This window comes from Botryllus schlosseri, chromosome 15 (assembly GCF_051294905.1).
Source record: "Botryllus schlosseri isolate E-star chromosome 15, Bs_hap1, whole genome shotgun sequence".
Taxonomy (NCBI): domain Eukaryota; kingdom Metazoa; phylum Chordata; class Ascidiacea; order Stolidobranchia; family Styelidae; genus Botryllus; species Botryllus schlosseri.
The window spans coordinates 18,888,912-18,910,399 of record NC_137250.1 but is presented as its reverse complement, the minus strand read 5'-3'; the positions used below and the strand labels follow the sequence as shown (position 1 = coordinate 18,910,399).

Sequence of the window (21,488 nt, the reverse complement as noted above, 5' to 3'; positions counted from 1 at the left end):
AACGATCCAGTAATATATTTTCTACCTGAACACTGTGTATAACAGTTTTGTTACTTCTTGCACAGGAGCTTGGCCAACTAAGATAAGAATGAACTAGATGCATGCATCGTGCTACCTTCGAGCCTTCTAAAACATACCAGTTGACAACGACTGTAACTCATAAATTGCAAACCAGTAGTCAATTTCTCCTTATGGCTTGTTATGGTAAGTCGACGTCTCTCTCTAAAACGAACGCATATTACACTTTTTATTCAAGATTTAACAAAGGCAAAAATGCTATTTACAAAAGGCATCATTAAAAAGTATATCGCAGGGTCAGTGTTGCAGATCACTGGCCTTTGATAAGAGTAGACTTCCTGCTGTCTCCAAAAATCTTCCTATGCTGTTCCACAGCTTGAAGCAAACTGTCTCTTTGCTGTTCATTGTCAGTCAAGATTGCAGCATAGTCTGTGCTTAGCTTGACACCTCTTTCTGCGGCATCATTAACGACTTTGACAGAACTAACGTAGCAATTCAATTTATTGAATGAATCTGAAAAGTGCCAATCATCAACCGGTTGACGCAGCCAATCCCCAGAGCATTCAAAAACTTCAAATATGTACCACGACTGGGGCCCAATAAGGTCAGACAACGTACTGTCCTTGTTGATCTGTATAGTTGCATTCAATGAGGGTGGGCCCCTTCTGAAACTGGAAGTTCGCTCTACTTGCAGGAGCGCCTTAGCCATATTTTCCCGGGTTTCCTTGCTTTCCGTCGGTGAAAACAAGGCGTATACAGCGGTTTCCTCAACAATATACCAGTCGTGCTTCAAAAGCTTTCGTGAAGCAGCTGTGGAAACTTGCTCATCATATTCCTTATAACTCAACATGTGCTGAACGAATCTCAAGTCATTACCAGCTGCATCACGACCAATGCTTGAATCCACCCACGCAGGGATATAAAAGAGAACCAAAAATAAATTGAAGCGGCGCAGCAGTTCAACTTCTTCAGATTTGTAATCTAATTGGTCGGCCCACATGAACATCTTTTGAGCATACAGAATTGTACCCATCCATCTCGCATGGTGTGCTGCACCAGGTTTGTGATGACGTATATCTTCATCTGCACCGAGAAGAGCAAGAGCATTAGTCACACATTGCTTGTAGTCATCCCGTGTGAAAAAATCTTTTCTGTTCAACAGTAGCTTGAACTTATCAACTATCATTGCAGCTCGTTCAGCAAAACATAGAGGAATAGTCAGAGTCTTGAATTGCTGTTCCCTGTCAAGACTGCTCCAGTTCCTTTTAAGGTGGGCAAACCATGCATTCTCTGGTCCAGTTGTGGCCTTTCCAAATAAAGATTTCCAAACGTCTTTCACTACCAGCTCATACACATGGTGCCGACATGCATGGTAGAACACCTTCCTTCCTAGAAGGTCTTCAAGAATCTTTGCTGCACCCTTCTTCCAGCCGCTGTTGCTTGCTGTAGTGTCAAAAACCAAAGCTGTTACAGCATCTTTTATATTCCAACTTTCAATTATGTTGAAAGTGGTTTCTGCTTGCGTCTGACCTGCAGCATTTTGCATCTTTTGAATGCCAAGTAGTTTTCCTTCTGAGTATTGAGGATGACAAGATAGGACAATTGACAGAGCCTCATACCGATTTCCTAATCTATCCTCTGTGAGCTTTCCATCCCAATGAATAGCAACATGTTGAGGTTTATTTTCTGCAAATTTTTCTGAAATATCCTTGGAAATTTCAAGACGATTTGTTTCCCTGGCTCTCTTTGTCGAAGATCTTGACAGAGAGAACATTGCTATGTCACCGCCACAAGCCGTAATAAATGCTCCGATCAGCATTGTTGCCTTGTTGTCTGTTAGTTGCAATCGATCCAGAGCTTGGGACACATGGGTATTATTCATAATATTTTTAGGTGCCATCAGCTTAATGGCTGTCGAGGTGCCAAGACCAACATCAGCATCATAATCAGAACTTGAACTCAAACTATCACCCTCTTTTGAAGATGAAGAAGATGCTAAAACAACATAGTCATCACTTGAGTCATGTTGAATGTTTTTAACAGTTCTATCCGCCATGGTTGCTGTTTTCTTTTCGATGTCTTTAGCGAGAATCTTGTCTCTTCCCAACATTATGCATTTGCGAGATTGCTGTTGATCTTCATAGAATGCAATGTCTTCGAGCTTTCTATCATGTGATAGATAAATGTCATTTTGTATTATTGCTATCGCATCTGTACTTCCAATATCCCACAACTTGTCCAAATCTTCCGTGAATTTTTTCCTCTTACCCTTGGGATCACTTTCCCGTTTCATGGTCGCCTTCAGAAAAATATATTTTTTGTTCAGTTTTTCAAGTAATTTCACCGCATTTCCTTTAAGTATTGTGGCAATTCTCGCCATTTGCCACACTGTCATGACATCATGAACCACCACATTACATAGCTCACGAGTAGGGGTTGACTGAGGGCAATGGTCTTTCAGATGCAGAAAGTAACTCATTACTTCTCGCAAGGTTGGTAATCTCGAGCCACAGATGTAATCGCAAGCATATCCGACCAAGTAATGCTCAGATCGAGATCTTGTTCTTCTCTGTGGCAAGTGCACAGTCTTCCGCCGTTTTGCCTCTGCCATGACAGTAATATTTTTGCCTTCTATCATAAATTACAGCTACGCCTAAAACATTTAAGTAACAAGTGTTACATTACGACTATTAACTCACCAACCCACAATGCCCTTGTACATAACCACAACCACTACTAACAAAATCGACCTCATCAGAACAGAAAATGCTGCTGCAACTAAAACATTGAGCAAGGAACAAGTGTTGCATTACAACTATTGATGCATCAACCCACAATGCGCTTTACAAATTCCCGTCTCTACTAACAGACTCCACCTCCGCAAAACAGAAACTACTGCTACAACTGATACATTCGAAGAACCACTGTTACATTACTACTATTGACTCATCAAACCACAACACGCTTTTACAGTATTACAGCCGTCACCAACAGACTCAGCAGCAGCAAAACCTACTCCTTCTGTCAAACACGGTGAAGCACCCAAATCAGAGCTGACAGCCGCCGTCATCATTGAAGCATAACCGATTACCCAATCAAGAATCGTGGTTTCGTCATTGCCCGCCTAGTTGCAATTTCGCCGTCGGTGGCCCGCCCACTCTTTGGCAGCTACTTTCAAACGCTTTGTAAGAAATCTTAACGACGTTCCTGAGAGCTTCTTTCAGGCTTGTTGATGTTTTTAATCAATAATCTATAGAATAAGACATTACAACGCAGCATTTTCGAAATTTTTCAAATTTTAGACAACCCTAATGTATATCATGAGTCAGTGTATATGCCGCAAAACATCATGGACAGAAATATGCTACATCCTATTATTGCACTTCCTTTATGTACAGTGCCTTATTGTAGGGATGATATATTAGGAATATGAGTGGCGCTATTTATTAACGTAGTTGAATAGCTGGTTTGTCGTAGATAGCTAGTAGATGTCAAACTAGAAGATAGCTTTTATCACCACATCCATTGCAAGAATATGTATATTTACACCTAGAGACTTTTCCTATGCCTATTATCAGGCGAGGCCTCAAACAGATTCAAAAGAAGAGTGAAAATATACATATTCTCGCGCTGGATGTCGTGATGAAAGCTATTAATAAAATTACGATGAATTCATTTCATTTTACCCTCTATACTTTCCAGGTCAACGTCATGCACGATGACAGACATTTGGGCACGCAAGGGGCCGTGAAACAACACATTGCGTTTTGGGATGGCAGGTACTATCTCGCGTACGGCGGACATGCCCGTGTTTCAACAGCACAATCTTTTCACATTCAGATCAAACGACGGAGTTGGGCAAAATCAGGGCGGTAGGAATTCGTCGATGGGTCAAATGTCGCCGCTGACGCAGTCGAAGAGTTATCACCGTCAGTCTTCGAGTCTTGCGAACGAGCCGCCCGGTCATTCGCAAGCACAGCAGCATTATCCGGCGTATAACGACAGCCGGATTTTGCACTCGCTAATGAGATCTGGCGCAGGTGCGATTCAGTTGTGGAGTTTGTATTTGGAGCACTCATTCATACCGAGAAAGGCCGTATTGCCAAATGTATTCATAATAATAACTGACAAAAAATTAGGCAAACGGCATATAACAAAGTAATGAAATACTGCTACTTTTTGGATCACACTAGCATGTCTATTTTTACTGCAGTGGTCAAATAGATGTAGAAGAAATGCCACAGATTACTGCTCGAGAACGAGTAAAAGTAGCAATTTCCAAGACTTGTCAAAGCTACTGCGAGTAGAAGTAGAAAGCTGATGGTTTGAATGTACTCATGTAGTTTTAAAATGTAGATTTGGTCGAGATGTCGCATTCTTTTAGGTGTAAATCGCAGTAGTTTCAAAATTGCAGGATACATCTCTGTAACCACGCAAAACTACAAATACGACAATTTTAGAATATATAATTTGTTACCATCATACACGGGCCAATTTGGCATGTTGAATCCCACTCACAAATACAAACCAATCTCAAAACTATCTACTTTACAAAAGCCGAAATGTAAAAGTAAGTAGTATGGATTATAAAGGAGAAACGGAAGCAGTCTGAAAACTTAACCACTTGAGTGAGTAGTAGCCTACAAGTGCAAATCCCTAATTCATTTTTTATCTGCGCAATTGAAGACCGCAAACTTAAAAAGCCGCGTGAAATTTGATATATTATTTGAAATTTCGTGTGAAAACCAGTCCATTTTAGCGGGATATTTGATTTGATTCCATTTGTGGATTTTAAGTCGCCGCCATTTTTCTGCAGGTCATCAAAATTTCTTACCACCCCATCATAACGCTTTCCATCACCGCGCAGCACCGTCGCAGCACGGAAATTTATCTAGCAGGCACGGAAGTCGCATCGTTTCAGGTATGAAGAAAATATTCCGTTGGGGAAAACAAATGCAAACATCTATGTCTACCGACGACCGTGAACACATTTAAAATCTAAGTATATTTCAGTCTTTCAATTCAGATTGCGATTCTTCGTTAGTATTCAACTAGTCAAGTGATTCTCAAATTTTTTAGCCTGAGGGGCCGGTAAAATTTAAAATGAAATCCAAACTGCAAATACGAAAAATGCATGAAATTTCAATTTAATGAAACTTGTTATTTCATATCTCTCATTAATGTACAAGCGACCAGCTTCTTGCATTTTGCAATTACGTTATAAAATTGAAATGTAGTTGGAGGACAGGCGGTTGAGAACCACCGAACTAGTCAGCATTCAAGTTTAACTCTCTTGGTTACTTTTTGGCCTCACTTACTTGTGTGTCATTACCTGTGTCCTTTGCAGGGTCGTAACCAAGTCTCAAGGTTCTGAGTCACAAGTCAATTTGACTTTTATCGTTTTGACTTGAGTCCAGTCAAATCATTTTCAATTCACCACAGAGTCAGTTCGAGTCACGTTGCAAAAGGCCGAGTCCGAGTCATAGTGTGAAGACTCGAGGCCGAGTCCAAGTCATAGAGTTTACTGTTCAGTATCGAGTTCAATTCACTCCTATAAACTTTTGGTTGGAATTGAAGGCTTCGGATTCATAATATACTCATTTTTCTCACTCTAAACATGTTTATCAAACAGATGAAAGACAGTTTCTGGGCCTATTTTTCAATTATTATTGGTCCTGATATATGAGGCTTGAATAAGACATATAGAATTTGTCGGGTCATATGACTTGGTCAGAGTCATGCGAAATGGCTCGAGTACAATTCGAGTCAATACACAAAAAGACTCAAGTCGAGTCATGAACGTGTCATTACAACTCTGGTTATTTATTACAGATAACCTGGAAACCCACTTCAATAGCGACCTACATATCGGAGGTCAGAATTACACGTCTCCATACGAGCACCCGTCTTCGACAAGCAGAACGCAGACGCTGGGCTCGCTTAAAAGTGCCAAACGCCGCAAAGGCCAGCAAGATTTTGGATCCATCAAAGAGACTCCAATTTGAACCAATGCTATTTATAACCATGGCTGCGCCGTGCGACCATTACTTGAAACTTTAAATAATACATTCGGGTGGCCACAGGCATTGCTCCAAGGTCTTTTTACGTTTAAGCCATGCATCGTTAACAGTGTTCTTCTCTTATAGCCAACGTCCTTTGTATCCCATTGCAACACTGACATCGAGTCAGTATCTGACTCGTTAATACGATGAATTTCAGTCCTCGGTATTGTTCTTTACACTGTTCCGTTACTTTGTATTACGACACATAGTTTTCTACTTACGCTCACACTCGACTGCTTCTTCAGATACGTTATTTAGAATCACCTCACTGAGACACTGCGATTTGTCTATTGTACCGTTGCTTTTCAGAGAAAACATTTTATTAATACAAGGTCTATATCCTACCGCTGGCTGGTGTTGTAGTAATAGGTTTAGAAAATAAGTAAGTAAAATAAGTAACAGAGAGTCACTGACGCAGCAAGGAGGTGAAAATGGGCTTCATGCCCTCTAGTCAATTCAGGACTCAAACATTACGACGCCATCTGATCCTCTTACATCACATGATTGTCAAGTCTTTTTCTACGCTTGATGACCTTACAAGTATAAAGGATGTATATGCTAATTAGGGAGACAGATCTGGGGCATTTGATCCCAAAAGGGCTTCAAAGTTCTTGTGGCAGTTTGTTTCAACTGCCTGACACAAGATGGTGCCACTACCGTTTTGGTTTGTCTGAATCGAGATACTTTACAGAATGCAGATTCACAGTTATACTCAACTAACTTGGTCGTAAAGTAGATTTGACCAGGGGGGTCACAGTTGTGATCAAACCAAGTAGTGCAATTAGCTGACATCTACCTCATCATTTTGTTACTGGCCACTTTTGCCTGTCTCATAGTAAAAAATAAGTTAAGCCTACTCTGACAGCAGAACTAACTTTCCACAAAGACAGCAATCACTAATCACTGACGGAAGTCACTAATGAAACCAAGCTACTACTGGGATATTTCCGAGCTGTTGCGTATGTATTACATCGAACTACCGTAGTGGCGTAATCGATCCATTGTTGATAGATTTGACAAAGTGTAGCGCAAGACCACGATACACAGGCAATCATGCTATTTTGAATTGTTTTATTAAGAAGAGATGCAAAAAACACAATTAGGCAGCATAATTATTCTAACCAACCGGATAGGACAGGTACACGCCCGCAATAATGCCGGCCAACACCATCAGTCCCGTGTTCCTCGATTCGACAAACTTCTCCCAGCATAATTCGGGATGACTGACATTCTGGTCGGCTTTCTGTGGCACAAAAGGAATGGAATAAAATAATTCCCTACAACAGGATGATACGGAAAACTCGTACACACATAGTCAGAGGAGGTTAAAGTAGTCATTTAGTAATGGTTTCCAAGTAAGCGAAAAAGAAAGTATTTTAAGCCCAGTTCTGCCAAAAAAACGAAAATTGTTCAGTAAAAGTAGATTCTAATATCATAACAACTTGACTACGAAGTAAAAAGTGGGCAAGAACCACTTAGTTCATTATTGACCACATCTGCCCATGTTAATGATATAGGATTGAAATGGAATTCATCGATGGATAACTGGGGAAAATGAGATGACATCGGTATCATTGGTTCCCGGTCCTCGTGCCTAACCCTTATCAACGTAATATCTAACTTTTCAGTAGAGATATCCAGAGGCGGTCGAAGTAGGCCGCCTTCCTACTCAAGTAAAAGTAGCGGTTTTCAAGTCTCACTGAAGCTACTTCAAATAGAAGTCAAAAATGAAACTGAAAAAATGAACTCAAGTGATTAGTTCTTTAAAGTAAATTTGGTCGAGGTGTCGCATAGATTCAGTAAATAGGAGTTTTTCTTTTTAAATTGCCAGATGAATTGTTGCGACATCACAAAAATTACTGATCAAAACACAAATAGATCAATTTTCGAAAATATCTACCGTTACTGTGATACCGTGGGTTTGTGGCTATGTTACCCGATTGTTTTGATAATTTCACTCACAAGAATGATGCAATCCAATTCAAAACTACTGTCCACAGCACGAAAGCCCCATTGTGTAAAGGAGGTAGATTTAGATCAAAACTCTGGAAATAGTAGCAACAAAATACAACAGAGCTGCACGCAAAATCTGTTTGTTTCATTACAAACACTGAACCGACTTACCGTGCACTTCAACATATGGGTGATAGGGACGAAAAACGCAGGAAAGGCGCAGCCGGCACACATGAACGCCGCCATCCACGACATCATAGTTGCGCCGTAGCATACGGCCAGGCTACTTTGCAGTTTTGCCATCGATTCGTTCATCTCCGTAAGTCTGAAGACAAACAGCGGGTTCATGGTACTGAACTTGAAGATTACTTCTATCACAACAGCCATTACAATAATACAGTTATTATCACGCAACAACTTTTCGATGCTTGTTATCAAGAGTTATCAGCACGCTAAAGGGATTCAAAAGTGATAAGTCGTCAGTATCGGGATCGTTTCATTACAGTTTTTATCGATTCAAGATGACACAAGAATTGCAATACGACGAAAAGATGAGTAGGAGTCAAAACCACTTGGTAACATCAATCTCCAGCCTTCGCCTACAAGTGCAGATTTCGAAAAGTGAGAAGTCATAGTTCAAACACGCGTTCAAAAACACGCGTCGTTTTGAGATCACGTCAAATTTAGAGCAAAGTTCCACTTTAAACCTGCATCATTATAGTTCAAATTCTGTAACCGTATGAATCTCATCGATTAACGTATCATACCTTTCACGAATCGGCAATCTCATCAACTCCTCGGTGTCTTTGGAAGCCAGGAAGAGCAACGCGGTCGATTTAATTCCCACTTTCAAGTCATCGCCGGCGTCCTTGTGGAAAAGCCATAATCTGAATCATGCACATCGACACCCGTATTCAACACAAACACACCGGTATAAAAACCCTTTATACTAAAGAAATATTATAGAAAACCAGAGATGGTCAATAACTAAGTAAGTAGCTTACTCCTACTTATTCCGAATAGTCCAATAGGTTTTGCCTATTACTTCTACTCAAACAGTAAAGTAGTCTTGGGATAAGTCTGCATCACTTATATGGGTGTGAATGTCATATTAACCATGTGGTATAGTCTCTATCACAGTTACTCAAGAAATTTTCCAGGCTTCTACCTTTTTATACTGTCATTAGCTATTTTGAATTAGTCGCCAAGATACATCTTGGAATTTCAAAAGTAGCCACCTATAATCAACTTCTAAAAGTATATGAGTACACGACCCCCTCGATCAAATCAATTATTAAAAACTACTTGAGTACGGCACTTTGAAGACCTTCCATTTTCTATTTCCACTAGAAGTAGTTTTGAAATTTTCCCGATATTGCTAGATATCAACTTGTCCTGGAGTAGAAACTTACAAGTTTTGACCACCTCTATAGATAACGCCGCCCAATAAACAATTAACGATCCCAACCTGCACTGCATAGATGGTGTCGTAATACATGGTCCACAGGAAGCAGCCAATATATAAGGGCATTACGATGGACCAGTTGATTTGTCCAGCGACGGCGGCGTAACCCATGATCGCACCCACGTTGAAAGTCAATCCCAACGCTGCTTGAGGAAAGTACGTCACTCGCTTGGCTAACGGATAAAGTATAACGGGTAGCATGGATGCGACTCCAATAACAATGCTAAGAATGAAAAGAACACGGATTTCAATGACCAGCGATTTGTCAGCAGTAGGCTATAGAATCTTTTGACATGAGAAACTGCCTGCGGCATTACTTTTAATGGTTGTAATATTAATTGAATACAATTGTGTTCTGCAAAAGCAGACATAAACTTGATGTAAAAATCCAAGAAAAAATATTAAATACAGGATTTAGAAATGTAGTTTGAGACAATGTAATCAACGCTAATCACAAATCAACGCTAATCTATCTGTAGGTGATATTCCACGAGATCGAATTTAAAAAATGTATAAATACTTCTATCACAAAATAAATTTGACAGAAAACAAAAGTATTAAAAAGTAACCGTACGTTGCGGATTTTAAAAATTGAGTAGCTCTAGTTGTAGTTGTGCATGAAATATATTTTAGTTGTTGATCAACTAGAAAACACGTGTCTTTGTTTGTCATGAATCAAGATACCGGTTTTCCGTTGTGTGATGTTCTTGCAGCCGTCTCAGAGTCATCACTACTAATAATGGTGAAGGCCCGGGGGGCTTGACAACTTGGGCCAGCGAGTATCAATCTTAATGAAACAAGTCAATAAGTGAGATTCTACGAAAAGTTCTATTGATAACCAAGTCTCCAAAGAGGCATGGCTCAGTTGAAGTACAAAGTATAATGTCACTGGCTGCCACAAGGTGCCGCCATTTCTTACCAGGTATTGTTTAAACTCAACAGAATTCCCAAAGAGATAGACAAGTGCGCAGCCAGAAGAGCGATAGCGTTCCGAGGCTTCAGCTTCCCGCTCGCGAGAGGTCGCGACCTCGTTCTCTCCACGTGTTTATCGAGATCTTTGTCCCATAAATCGTTGATGATACAGCCTGCTCCCCTCATAAAAAATGCGCCAACTCCAAACAGTCCTTAATACAGAAAAGATACATCGTGAATCATGATCTTTAACTTCAGTACCATGTTACAATTGATATATGTAAAGTAGGCTATATATTATTAATCTATACCTAGATTTAGCACTACAATTTCACTGCCTGCCGATATGTAATGTTGAATGGTCACAAGCAGTATTGGACAATTTCCTTCTACTTGTGACAATTTCTAGCCCAACTAGTGCTCGGCAAATCGAGTGCCTGAGTATTATACTTCGAGTCGAGTATTTGGACGCCATCCATTACGACATAACAGTACAAATGACTTTTGGAGTTCAAAATGTATCTTTATACGGCCACAAGAAAAATTACGCCAGCCACACACACGTCATGCAAAGTAATTTTGTATTTCTGGAGTAAGACTATTTCTTAGTACTTACTGACTATTGCTAGGGTGAATCACTACATGATAGAAATGACATTCCATGAATATTCGTTGCCTTGAAGGCTAGCCTAATCGAAGTTTCAACAGTCGAAATAACATATTGAGTTTTTGATAAAAAATAAACTTGGTGTGTAGGCATATATTTTTATTACGGAGAAAATCAGCTCCCACTACTCCACTCGAATCGTTATGACCAGTTTCAAGCAGTGTTGGGATGACTCGAGTCATGACTTGACTCGAGTCAACTTTTTCGTATGACTTGACTTGACTCGAGGCTTTAAAAATGCGCATTGACTCGTGACTCGGAGCAAAATTTACGAGTCAATTTCAAGTCATCAAGTAAACGGTGTCAAATAAATCACTGTATCTTGTGTAGGCCTATGTTCGGATTGTTCGAGATACGCCGGTGTCACTTGTGAAAGCAGCCAGTCATTCACTGATCGTACGATACACTGATCCTCGATTGTTAGATCACAAATAAATAGACCGCAAACTAAAGTATCACAGCTTGCGTTGTCGTGGTAGTAGTAGTAGTAGTAGTAGAAGAAGATTACTCTAAATAGCAATGTGTCTCTGTTTCTTAGACGGATCAATGCTTACGTTGCGAAGTGCTCACCTTTACCAACCTTTATGTATGATTTAAATCAAACAAATATAGTTTGGGCGTTTATTTACTCACTGATGTATAGATGTTGATTATGTCCTATATTTTGGCTGATAATAACTGACGGTAGCATGTGACTGTACAGTTACTCACGTATTTTATTAACAGTTCTACGTGTGCGTTAGGGCTGTTCAAAAATAACTTTTTTTCCTGAATCTTGCTGGTTACTTGATTAAATCGTTAGGTTGCCTTAAAAAACGACGCATACCAAATTTGAATTCATTCCGACAAATATTCGCGGGTTACGTAGAGTTTGAAAATTTTGGATTTGCCCAAAAACGCAAAAAAAAATTTTCTCAAATTTTTTTGCCAACCCCATGAAATTGTTGGGCTGTCTTCAAAAACTATGCAAAACAAATTTGACTCAATTCCAAGCCGTAGAAGCGGAGTTATTCCAGTTTTTCGGTGATAATTCATGGATTATCCACCAATCAAGGATAATCCCAGAATTTTCGAATAAAAACTGAAATAACTCCGGTTCTACAGTTTGGAATTGAGTCAAATTTGTTTTGCATGGGTTTTGAAGACAGCCCAACAATTTCATGGGGTTGGCAAAAAAATTTGAGATAATTTTTTTTTTGCGTTTTTGGGCAAATCCAAAATTTTCAAACTCTACGTAACCCGCGAATATTTGTCGGAATGAATTCAAATTTGGTATGCGTCGTTTTTTAAGGCAACCTAACGATTTAATCAAGTAACCAGCAAGATTCAGGAAAAAAAGTTATTTTTGAACAGCCCTAGTGTGCGTGAGTGATACAACGTCTTTTCGCAGGTATATTTAACTAGATATTCGTTATTTTATTCAAGATAAATGATCAGCATTGATCAATTAATCTGTCTTTCACACAGCTAGCAAAGTGTAATGACTTTGAATCATCACTCATACATCGAAAATTCAATTTGACTTGAATTGTGACTTGACTCGTGACTTGACTTGACTCGACTTGACTCGAGTCACCTCCAAAAAACGAGTGACTTGACTTGACTCGAGTCACTTTTGAAAATCGATTGACTTGACTTGACTCGAGTCAAACTCTGCAATGACTCGAGATGACTCGTGACTCGAAGGTAGCGACTTGATCCCAACACTGGTTTCAAGTGATTACGTCATTGGATTGAATCAATATAATTTTTGGCCAGATTTGGCATTTATACAAACACAGATATCGGTCACTCTCTGAGACTATAACTTACCTAAATAATAAAGACTCGGTAACGTGCCGACAGGCGCAGCGAGGGATATTCCAAAAGCGCACGGTAAATACAACAGCCACGTTCCGATAGGCTTATCGACTCTCGTCAGTTCTAAATAAGGCTTCACGCTGTCGGGGGCAGCCTTCACAAACCGGGCAGCGGAGAACTTCTTGTAAAACGCCGCTCTCTTCATTTTCAAAATGTCTCGCTTCATGTACATCTTCCCTAACTTGTCCGAAACGCCGGAATTAACAGCCGATAACGATAATTTCCTAACGTGCAACTGATCCATGGCAAATGTTCTTTGACGATGTGAACAAAATGGCGTCGAAGATGTCATAGTACGCGAAATTGATAAAAACCGTGTCGCATCGGTGCTGAAATCCGCATTGCATCGCGACAATGATAGAACTGTCCGCTCGTAATAACAATTGGATATCTTCCGCGGTAGCGTTCTACGCAATAATATATTCATGCCCCAAGCAAGCGTTTGTATGTGTAACATTTTTTAAAATAAATTTACTTACCGGTATGTATCTATCTATGACACCTAATGAAAAGAATATACAAAATCATTGTTAACGATAGAGTTGCAAAGCACACGAGACCTTTAAAAAGGATGCTGATTGGTTGCGACAACATCAAAACTTGAACGGCGGCGAGGCAGTGTACAATCGCATCGGCGCGTGCGTGGCCTAGGAACAAACCGACACTGGGTCGTGAAAAATACGCTACTCACAAATGGCACTGGACGATTGATATAAACGGCAGTTTCAGTCATGCATGCGACTTGGCCCAGGATGAAAGATGCGCTCTGGAAAGATTTTAGTTACCCGCAGAAATGCCATTGTGACAGCAGGGAATCTTAAACATTTTTAGCCAGGACCAAAAAATTTCTGCATCGTTGCATGCGTCTAGTAAAATTTAGTGTACTGGCACAAAATTTGGAAAGTTGAAAACTAAATGGACCAAGGTCATCACTTTTGCCAATTGCGCCTCGTCAACACTTAAAACTAGTCGGCGGGACTCCAGTTTAAGAACCCATGGATTACACTCATGAAAAGTCCTTGCGATTTCACCGACTACACTCGTGGAAAGTGATTTTGAGAAGACCTGGAGAAAAGTCTTTGTGACATCATCGACTACGTCACAAAATAATCAGTCCGACATCATCGCGCGTGCCTCGTGCCTCTCTCCCTGCTCGCCTTCCTAGACTCTCTCTCCACGCTCTTCTTCACTTTCTCTCCCCCGTCGGACTTCTTGTGCTTCTCCCTGGCGCGTCCTTCGTCCCCTGCTCCACCGCCATTCTCCGCCCTGGCCCTTTTCGCCTCCTTCGCAGCCCTCCTCTCGTCCTCGTCCCGCGTCGAGCTCTTTGACCTCTTCTCCTTACGACTTTCCGTTTTCGCCCCAGCCCCGTCAACCTTACGCCGTTTACGCTCCCGTTCTTCATTATCCACGGCTCGCGTCGCGCTACTGCCCCGCGACTTTACCGGAGATTTCGCCACCGATGATTTCCTAGATTCTTTTTCCGGCACAGCATTGCTGTTCCCAACAGCAGCATCAACTTCCGCAGACACCTTATCCCTGCTTTTCGCACGTTCCTTACTTTTATCGATCGATTCCCTCTTCTCTTTGGTCTGCGATTTCGACCTTTTCGCTTCGTCATTTTCAGTCTTCACTTTGACCTTAGCGTCACCGTCGGCGTGCTTTGACCTCGCCTGGTTCACTTTGGTCATATCTTTTAAATGAAACTCCTGTTCGGGCACCATAAACGGCCGTCTGGCCCTCAACTGACCAGAGTATCCCATCGCCAGCGCGTACAAATCAGGCCTCTTTTCCTTCTCCTCTTTTATCTTCTCAACGCGCTTTTCTAAAGCGGACCCGAGCGCGGTCACCATCGGAAAACAAGGCAAGATTTTGGTCAGTATCACGAGCGCGTTACGTATCGCGCAATACTCCTTCGAATCGAGACACACGACTAGAGCTTTGGTGAGTTTAAACTGCCACTTGTGGCAAACGTGCCGGAAATTCTCGTAATCCAGATGGTTCGCTTTGCTGGCGCCGTCCGTCGCGTTGGTACGCAGCACCGTAACAAACCCCGGGTAATTCTTACACTCTTTCTCGTACACGTCGCGATCTTTATGCCATTTAACCACGATCTCGAGCATGGAGCACAGAAAACGTCCGTACCTGGACGCTTCGTTTTCGCTGAAGCACGTCACCGTGTACGATATATCCGAGAAAACGCGGTCGAAACACAGCAGCGTTGAAAAATTCGGCGTGCGCAGCAAGTGCATCAAATGCACGAACCTCGCACAGTACACCGCGTCCAAAGGCGAGAAAACGCACCGCGGAAACACGCACAGCTGCAAGAATTTGGTGATAGCGTCGTTTTTCGAAGTGCGCGCTAAAAACCAGCTTTCCCGCTCGCTTTTAAGCCGAGCACGCACTCTGGCACGGTGCTCTTCTTGTTTCCGCTGCTCCTCTTTTAGCTTCGCGGCCAGAGACTCGCATCTCTCCCTTTCCCTACGCTTCCGATTATCGTGCGACCCCTCCTGCTGCATCTCGTCGACCTGCTGCTTTAATTTTGCGATTTCCCGGTCGTAAGCCTCACCTGGCACCTGCACGTCGTACAGGCTAAGCGACCAGAACGTGGCGTAAAACTGCGGCGACACATCCTGCCAGATTTTATCAGGTTGCGTACTCTTTATCATATCACACACAGGCGCCATGACGGCGCGACAGGCGTTTACGAAGCGCGCGTTTTTCTCTTGCGACGTAGATTTTTGCTTCGACTTTTCCTGCCGCCTCATCTCGTCGTACTTGGAACTGATTTGATGCGCGTACATGGGTCTGGACAGGAAAAAAGCCACATCGACAGGAGTGTGATACTCTCTCGCTAGAGTGTCGATAGGAGGAAACCTCTTCACGTATTCATCCATGCTTAAATGGATGGACAGGAAATTCCCGAATTGAACCAGCGTGTCGTGGCATTGATCGGTTAGCTTGCCGACTAATTTCAAATGCTTTTGTTCCCCTTCTTCAAACACAATAGCGTGACGGTGTTGCGATATCAAAACGCACATCGGCAATTCCAGCTTCTGCCCCAAAAGAGCTTCCTTCAGTCTGTTCGAAGACTTTTTCGTGTTTCGTATCTGTCCGAAGTACCCACCCTCAGCTTTTAGCAGTTCACCGCCGCCGAGCGCTTCCAATTGGTCCTTAGTCACTTCTTCCGACACTTCGACACCGGACATTTTCTGCACCACCTCCTTTAAAATCAGTAAATCCAAACTTTTACCGGCTTTCAACTGATTCGCGACGTACTGCAGTAAACCAGACAGCTCTATCGAATATTTCTTAAACACAGCGCCGCTAAATGACGCCAGACTTTGAAGCCAGTCAGATATGTTCGTGTCGTCATATTTCATCCGTTCCTTTTGCGGATTCGCGAGCGCTTCTATGATACAAAACGCGAGAGCGTCGTAAGTAAGGTTGGTGAGATACTTGAACGCGTCTACGACAGGATTTATCATGTTGTCGTAGCGCTGTATCTGATTTAAAATGCAATCGAACAAAATGACAGGATTGCCGTGACTCAATTTACCCATTTGCCGGCCGGACTGTTTCACGTTCTCTTTCGTCAGCCTACGCATGATATACTTGGTTCTGTCTACCGTGTTGGCTTGTACAAGCATCATGTCCGGATGTCTGCCGTACGCGTCGTTCTTCCACTCCCCGTACAAACGGTACCGTTGTTGGTACGGCAAAACTTGTAACATCACCCAGACTTCTTCGGACATATTAGCGTTTGATTGCAATAGAGAGAGAGCAGGCAAAAACACATTAGCGGTAGCGCCGAGAAAGCCACCGTACACAGCACGCCACTTATTCTGCTGTACAGTATCAGAGTTGTGATACTCGTTGAAAAACATTCTTCCGATACGCACCATTTTCGCCATCAACAGCGGATCCAAAGACAGCCTCGGTCCGAGCACGTCCAGCATGCTGAATATGTTTTCGGTCAAATCCTCGTACCTTTCAACGCGGTGCGAGACGGTTCCGTGTTTCAAAGTAGCCGCTGGCAAAGATAACGAGCCTTTAACTGAAGCCACACGCCTGTAGAACGGATCCACCATGGCAGAAATCAAGTGACAAAGGGCGTGTACTAATGTGTCTTGCGCCATCATATGATTGGTCTCATAATACTCGAGAAGTTTCTTGGCGTTACTCCAGTCGCCGACTCTAAGCAGGCCTTGGCAAAGACCGAATTTTTGGTTCTCTAACTTTGGTGGTTCTGCCTTCTCTTCATTTTCATCAGTTTTGTCAGCCCCCGAAAGACTGACTATGTTCATTTTACGGACTTTCTCCTTTGCCGCGTCAACAATTTTGGTCCATTCCGCCACCAATTCGTCGTCCCCCGGCACTAAATGGAGTAGTAAATCATCAATGTCCACCAGATCATGTTGTATTAGAAGTGCTGCAACGGTGTATAACGAGTCCGGTGTCTTCAGTCCGATTTCCTGGTAATGCGCAAATTTGAAACCGAGCAATTGACAAATAGTCGATCTTTCACAAAGCAGTAGGTAGTTGTTCAATAACGGCACAAATACTTGGATCGCGAATTGCGGGTGGCATTCGAACGCCTCTAATATTATATCCAGCACACGATTCGGATCGATATTGAAGCATCCGATTAGCGACTTGATATTTTCAAGAAGATACACTGCGCCTTCATCTTTATTCTCCAATTGACCAAGCTCAGATGCAAGTTTGGAATAACCTTCCATTTCTTCGCGTAGAAGGTTAAACTTTTGCTGCTTGTAAAACAATCTCGTCTTCGTTTTTATGTATTTCTGCTGGAATTGCTTGGTGTTTGAAATTAGCTTCAGAGCTTCCAAAGTTTCTACATCGAGCCTTTCCTTCAACAATTGAATCCCAACAATGTCTCGACACGATGTAATCAATGATATTAGCCTGTCTCGGTACAGTTTCACACCGGTTGCTACAATCTCGGTGTCTACCATTGAAAACACATCAACCATTGTGGAAGATATATGAGGATGCTTCTCTTTGATGGCGGTTATCAGCAAAGCAACGTTGTCGTTTTTTAATTTTTTCTGAAGCAATTGCCATATTACTTCATAGAGTATCCTTCGGACATCTCTGTCTTTGGCTGTGTTGACAAAAGACTTCTGAGATCGGAGTATTTCCAGGCACTTCGAGAGAACCTGCTGCTTTCCAGTTTTCTCCCAGTCGCTAGCTATTTCGTTTGAAACGACTTTGAAATTTACTCCTATCATAATTTCCCTGTTTAGCAGCTAGGACAGGAGAATTGCTGAATAAAAGAAGTACATGGTTTACTTGATTCTCTCATTTATACTTACGGAACGATCATTCTTTAATTCATAAACAGGTCATGTTTTACAACCAATATAATATAGTAGACAATCGATAGGGTTGGTGTCGGAGGTTGCATACATACACTGGCGTTGCATGATATAGGCCAGACACCATGAACTAATATTGTAAGGCTAGTCAAGGTCAAATGAGTCCTCGCACTTGGCTGATATACATATATATGCCACTTACAAGCAGTGTTTGGATCAAGTCACTACCTTCGAGTCACGAGTCATTGCACATTTTGACTTGAGTCAAGTCAAGTCGATCGATTTTTGAAAGTGACTTGAGTCAAGTCAAGTCACAATTCAAGTCAAGTTGCCTTTTTGAAGTACGAGGCATGATTACGTCATTGCATTTTGCTAACTGTCTGAAATACAGATTAAGTGGTCATTGATTCTGAACCAATAAACGAATATATAGTTAATACACATGTAAGAAGATCACTCGCATATATACAGCAAAGTTGCTAAACTACGTAATTGCACACTGCACAGCCTCAGTTTATAGTTACCAGCCAAACTAGAGAAACGAATTGATAAGATGCAATACATTACCCATCTACAAATTGGTATGATACAATTCGAGACCGCGTTTCAATGGTTGAGGACTATATAAACTATATTCAATTTCAAATTCAATTTCAATACAACAAGAGGTTTTGTTAAGGTAAGAACAGAGAACAGAAATGAATATTTTGCTATTAAATTACTCTACTATACTAGTTTGCGGTCAATTTATTTGTGAGAGAACAAGGGAGGCTCAGTAACACGCACGATCATTGAATGATTGCTCGCTCTCAAGGGTTACACCAGCATTTTGCAAATAATCCGACCATATGCAAGATATAGTGATTTTTATCGACACCGACTTTTTGATGACTTGAAATTGACTCGTGAATTATAGCTCCGAGTCACGAGTCAATCCACATTTCTGATATGCCGGAGTCAAGTCAAGTCATTTAAGCAAAGTGACTCGAGTCAAGTCAAGTCATACAAAAAAGGTTACCGTACTTGAGTCACTGCTTACAAGTTGGTATATAATGATAAAACAAAGGGGCAATGAGGTGGAAACTACGACACCGACACAGAGCAACACACACATACATGAGTTTGGTTACGAGCCCATCTACCCAATAAATAGATCAAACCCAACGCTACCGGTATACCACAAAATCTGCATTTATGCAACATGCCTTTTATCTTGTGTTGTCTATGGAAAGTGATCTCTTGCTTATATTTGCAAGCGGGGGGGGGGGGGGGGGGGGGTTGGTGCAATTGCAACTGAGTGCTCAATAAGGTCGGTCAGTCAGTCAGTCATGTGCACAACAGGACACGGCACAATAAATAAGGAAAGTTTGTGCTCAAAATATAAACCTGTACCATATCTTAAATTCAAATTTCAAATATACTCGTTTTTATGTAAATAGAAATTTCAATCATTTCCACGTATAGGACAGTCACACAGAACACAACAGGACAGTCCGCGCATAAAATCCAAATCGTTCATTTCCAATCCAAATATGAAAAGTTGCTTCAATCATTGTTCTACTATAGAATCAGTGTCCTGTGCTCACACAATTCTTTATTTTTCATTATTTTTCATCAAATTACTTAAACTTGGAGAATCATCGCTGCTCACCTGTTATATTAGGCAAAACTTACCGAGATTCCAGTTTCTAACATTCAAATCCCATTCATTTGTATACATGTCGATGTCAACATTCAAATTTCATACGGTACGGTATTCAATTACATATATAGATCACAAATCTGAAGATGTTTCAAAATGAGCAGTTTCTCCGAGCACAATAAGGTAAGGACAGCCGCTACGTGCATTATACAATAACGACGAGTCGACGACAATGTGTCCGCTGTCAAGTGTCAGCCAGCAGTGCGGTGCGCAAAGTGACTGTATAGTGTATATTGTATATACTTTTTGTTCACGCGATTGACCTTACTGTGCGTGTACCGACTGTCCTATTTAGCACCATCACTATAGATTTGCAATGCCCTTGCCTATATACAACGCAAACTCTTGCATGTTCAACGTTTCCATACAATATATAACCCCCGTTGCAAAATACGACAGCAATCATATTATATCATATGTATCGAATGTAAAGCACATTAGCACAATGGTGTGGGTATTCTGGCAAGACATAAAATAGATTCGAGTGATTTGTATGGCTCATGGTAATATCAGAGAACGACAAAATCATATATGTATGTTTTTATATATATGTCTTATATACATATGTCGTTGGGTTATATTTTTCATATGAACAAATTACACACAATGTACAATGCGATAAGACACAATGCGATATCATGAACAGATAGGAGGATGTCGAACGACACGCATCAGTAGCGATCCTCTACTCTAACATCCAATGATATGTATTGGGTTGCCAGTAAACTCGCCCCAAAGTAAATTCGGCCCGTCGAATTCGGCCCTCGGTCACTTTGGCCGTCGGTGAATTCGGCCCTCGGTAAATTCGGCCCTCGGCAAATTCGGCCAGGGCCAGAGTAACAATAACAGTTACAATACCATTACCTAACCTGAATCCTAACCCTAATCCTAACCTAACTCTAATCCTAACCTAACCCTAATCCTAACCTAACCCTAATCCTAACCCTAATCTTAACCTAACCCTAATCCTAACCTAACCCTAATCCTAACCTAACCTAACCCTAATCCTAACCCTAACCTAACCCTAATCCTAACCCTAAACCTAACCCCTAACCTCCAAATCACTTGATAATATTATAATTATGTAATATAATACACATTATTAGTTATTAGTTATTAGTAGGTTTAGGGTTAGGATTAGCGTTAGGGTTAGGATTAGGTTAGGGTTACGTTAGGTTAGGTTAGGATTAGGGTTAGGTTAGGATTCGGTTTAGGATTAGGGTTAGGTTAGGGTTAGGTTAGGATTAGGGTTAGGTTAGAATTAGGGTTAGGATTAGTGTTAGGGTTCAGGTTAGATAATATTATAATTATGTAATATAATACACATTATTAGTTCGTAATACAATTTCACACAATGTTCTCCGAGGGCCGAATATACCGATTGAAGTCGGCTGTCGGTAAATTCGGCCCCATAAACATTGGCATAAATATATACATATATGTATTTATACGCATACCCTGTTCTCCAAATCACTTGATAATAATATAATTATGAAATTAATTCACATTA

General features: G+C 41.3%; 3 protein-coding genes across 4 annotated transcripts in view; 1 reads left to right on the top strand and 2 right to left on the bottom strand.

Annotated features, from left to right (window-relative positions):
• LOC145456748 (uncharacterized) overlaps positions 1-6,424 on the top strand; it is a 39,653-nt gene extending 33,229 nt beyond the window's left edge. For both annotated transcript variants that reach the window (XM_080334866.1, XM_080334865.1), the window contains exons 20-23: positions 3,721-3,797; positions 3,859-4,058; positions 4,835-4,939; positions 5,851-6,424. In XM_080334866.1, coding sequence (XP_080190992.1) covers positions 3,721-3,797; positions 3,859-4,058; positions 4,835-4,939; positions 5,851-6,023 — 555 coding nt within the window. In that variant the 3' untranslated portion in view covers positions 6,024-6,424. The remainder of the gene's footprint in view (positions 1-3,720; positions 3,798-3,858; positions 4,059-4,834; positions 4,940-5,850) is intronic.
• Positions 6,425-7,136: 712 nt separating this feature from the next.
• On the bottom strand, positions 7,137-13,394 carry LOC145456759 (4-hydroxybenzoate polyprenyltransferase, mitochondrial-like). Its single transcript, XM_080334878.1, has 6 exons — positions 12,890-13,394; positions 10,418-10,622; positions 9,502-9,721; positions 8,801-8,901; positions 8,205-8,358; positions 7,137-7,323 (listed from the first exon to the last, which is right to left on the bottom strand). Exons 1-6 carry the CDS (start codon positions 13,392-13,394, stop codon positions 7,198-7,200), a joined length of 1,311 nt encoding a protein of 436 aa, XP_080191004.1. The 3' UTR covers positions 7,137-7,197.
• Positions 13,395-13,439: 45 nt separating this feature from the next.
• LOC145456743 (THO complex subunit 2-like) lies at positions 13,440-20,399 on the bottom strand. The gene has a single exon (XM_080334850.1). The coding sequence runs from the start codon at positions 18,187-18,189 to the stop codon at positions 14,059-14,061; it is 4,131 nt and encodes a 1,376-aa protein (XP_080190976.1). The 5' UTR covers positions 18,190-20,399; the 3' UTR covers positions 13,440-14,058.
• Positions 20,400-21,488: the final 1,089 nt, after the last annotated feature.

Coding starts and splice junctions, on each gene's coding strand:
- LOC145456759 (XM_080334878.1), bottom strand. CDS start 13,394: ATGTTACACATACAAACGCTTGCTTGGGGCATGAATATATTATTGCGT. Junction 8,902..9,501: donor ACACCATCTATGCAGTGCAG/GTTGGGATCGTT, acceptor CTTTTCCACAAG/GACGCCGGCGATGACTTGAA. Junction 8,359..8,800: donor AGATTGCCGATTCGTGAAAG/GTATGATACGTT, acceptor GTTTGTCTTCAG/ACTTACGGAGATGAACGAAT.
- LOC145456743 (XM_080334850.1), bottom strand. CDS start 18,189: ATGATAGGAGTAAATTTCAAAGTCGTTTCAAACGAAATAGCTAGCGAC.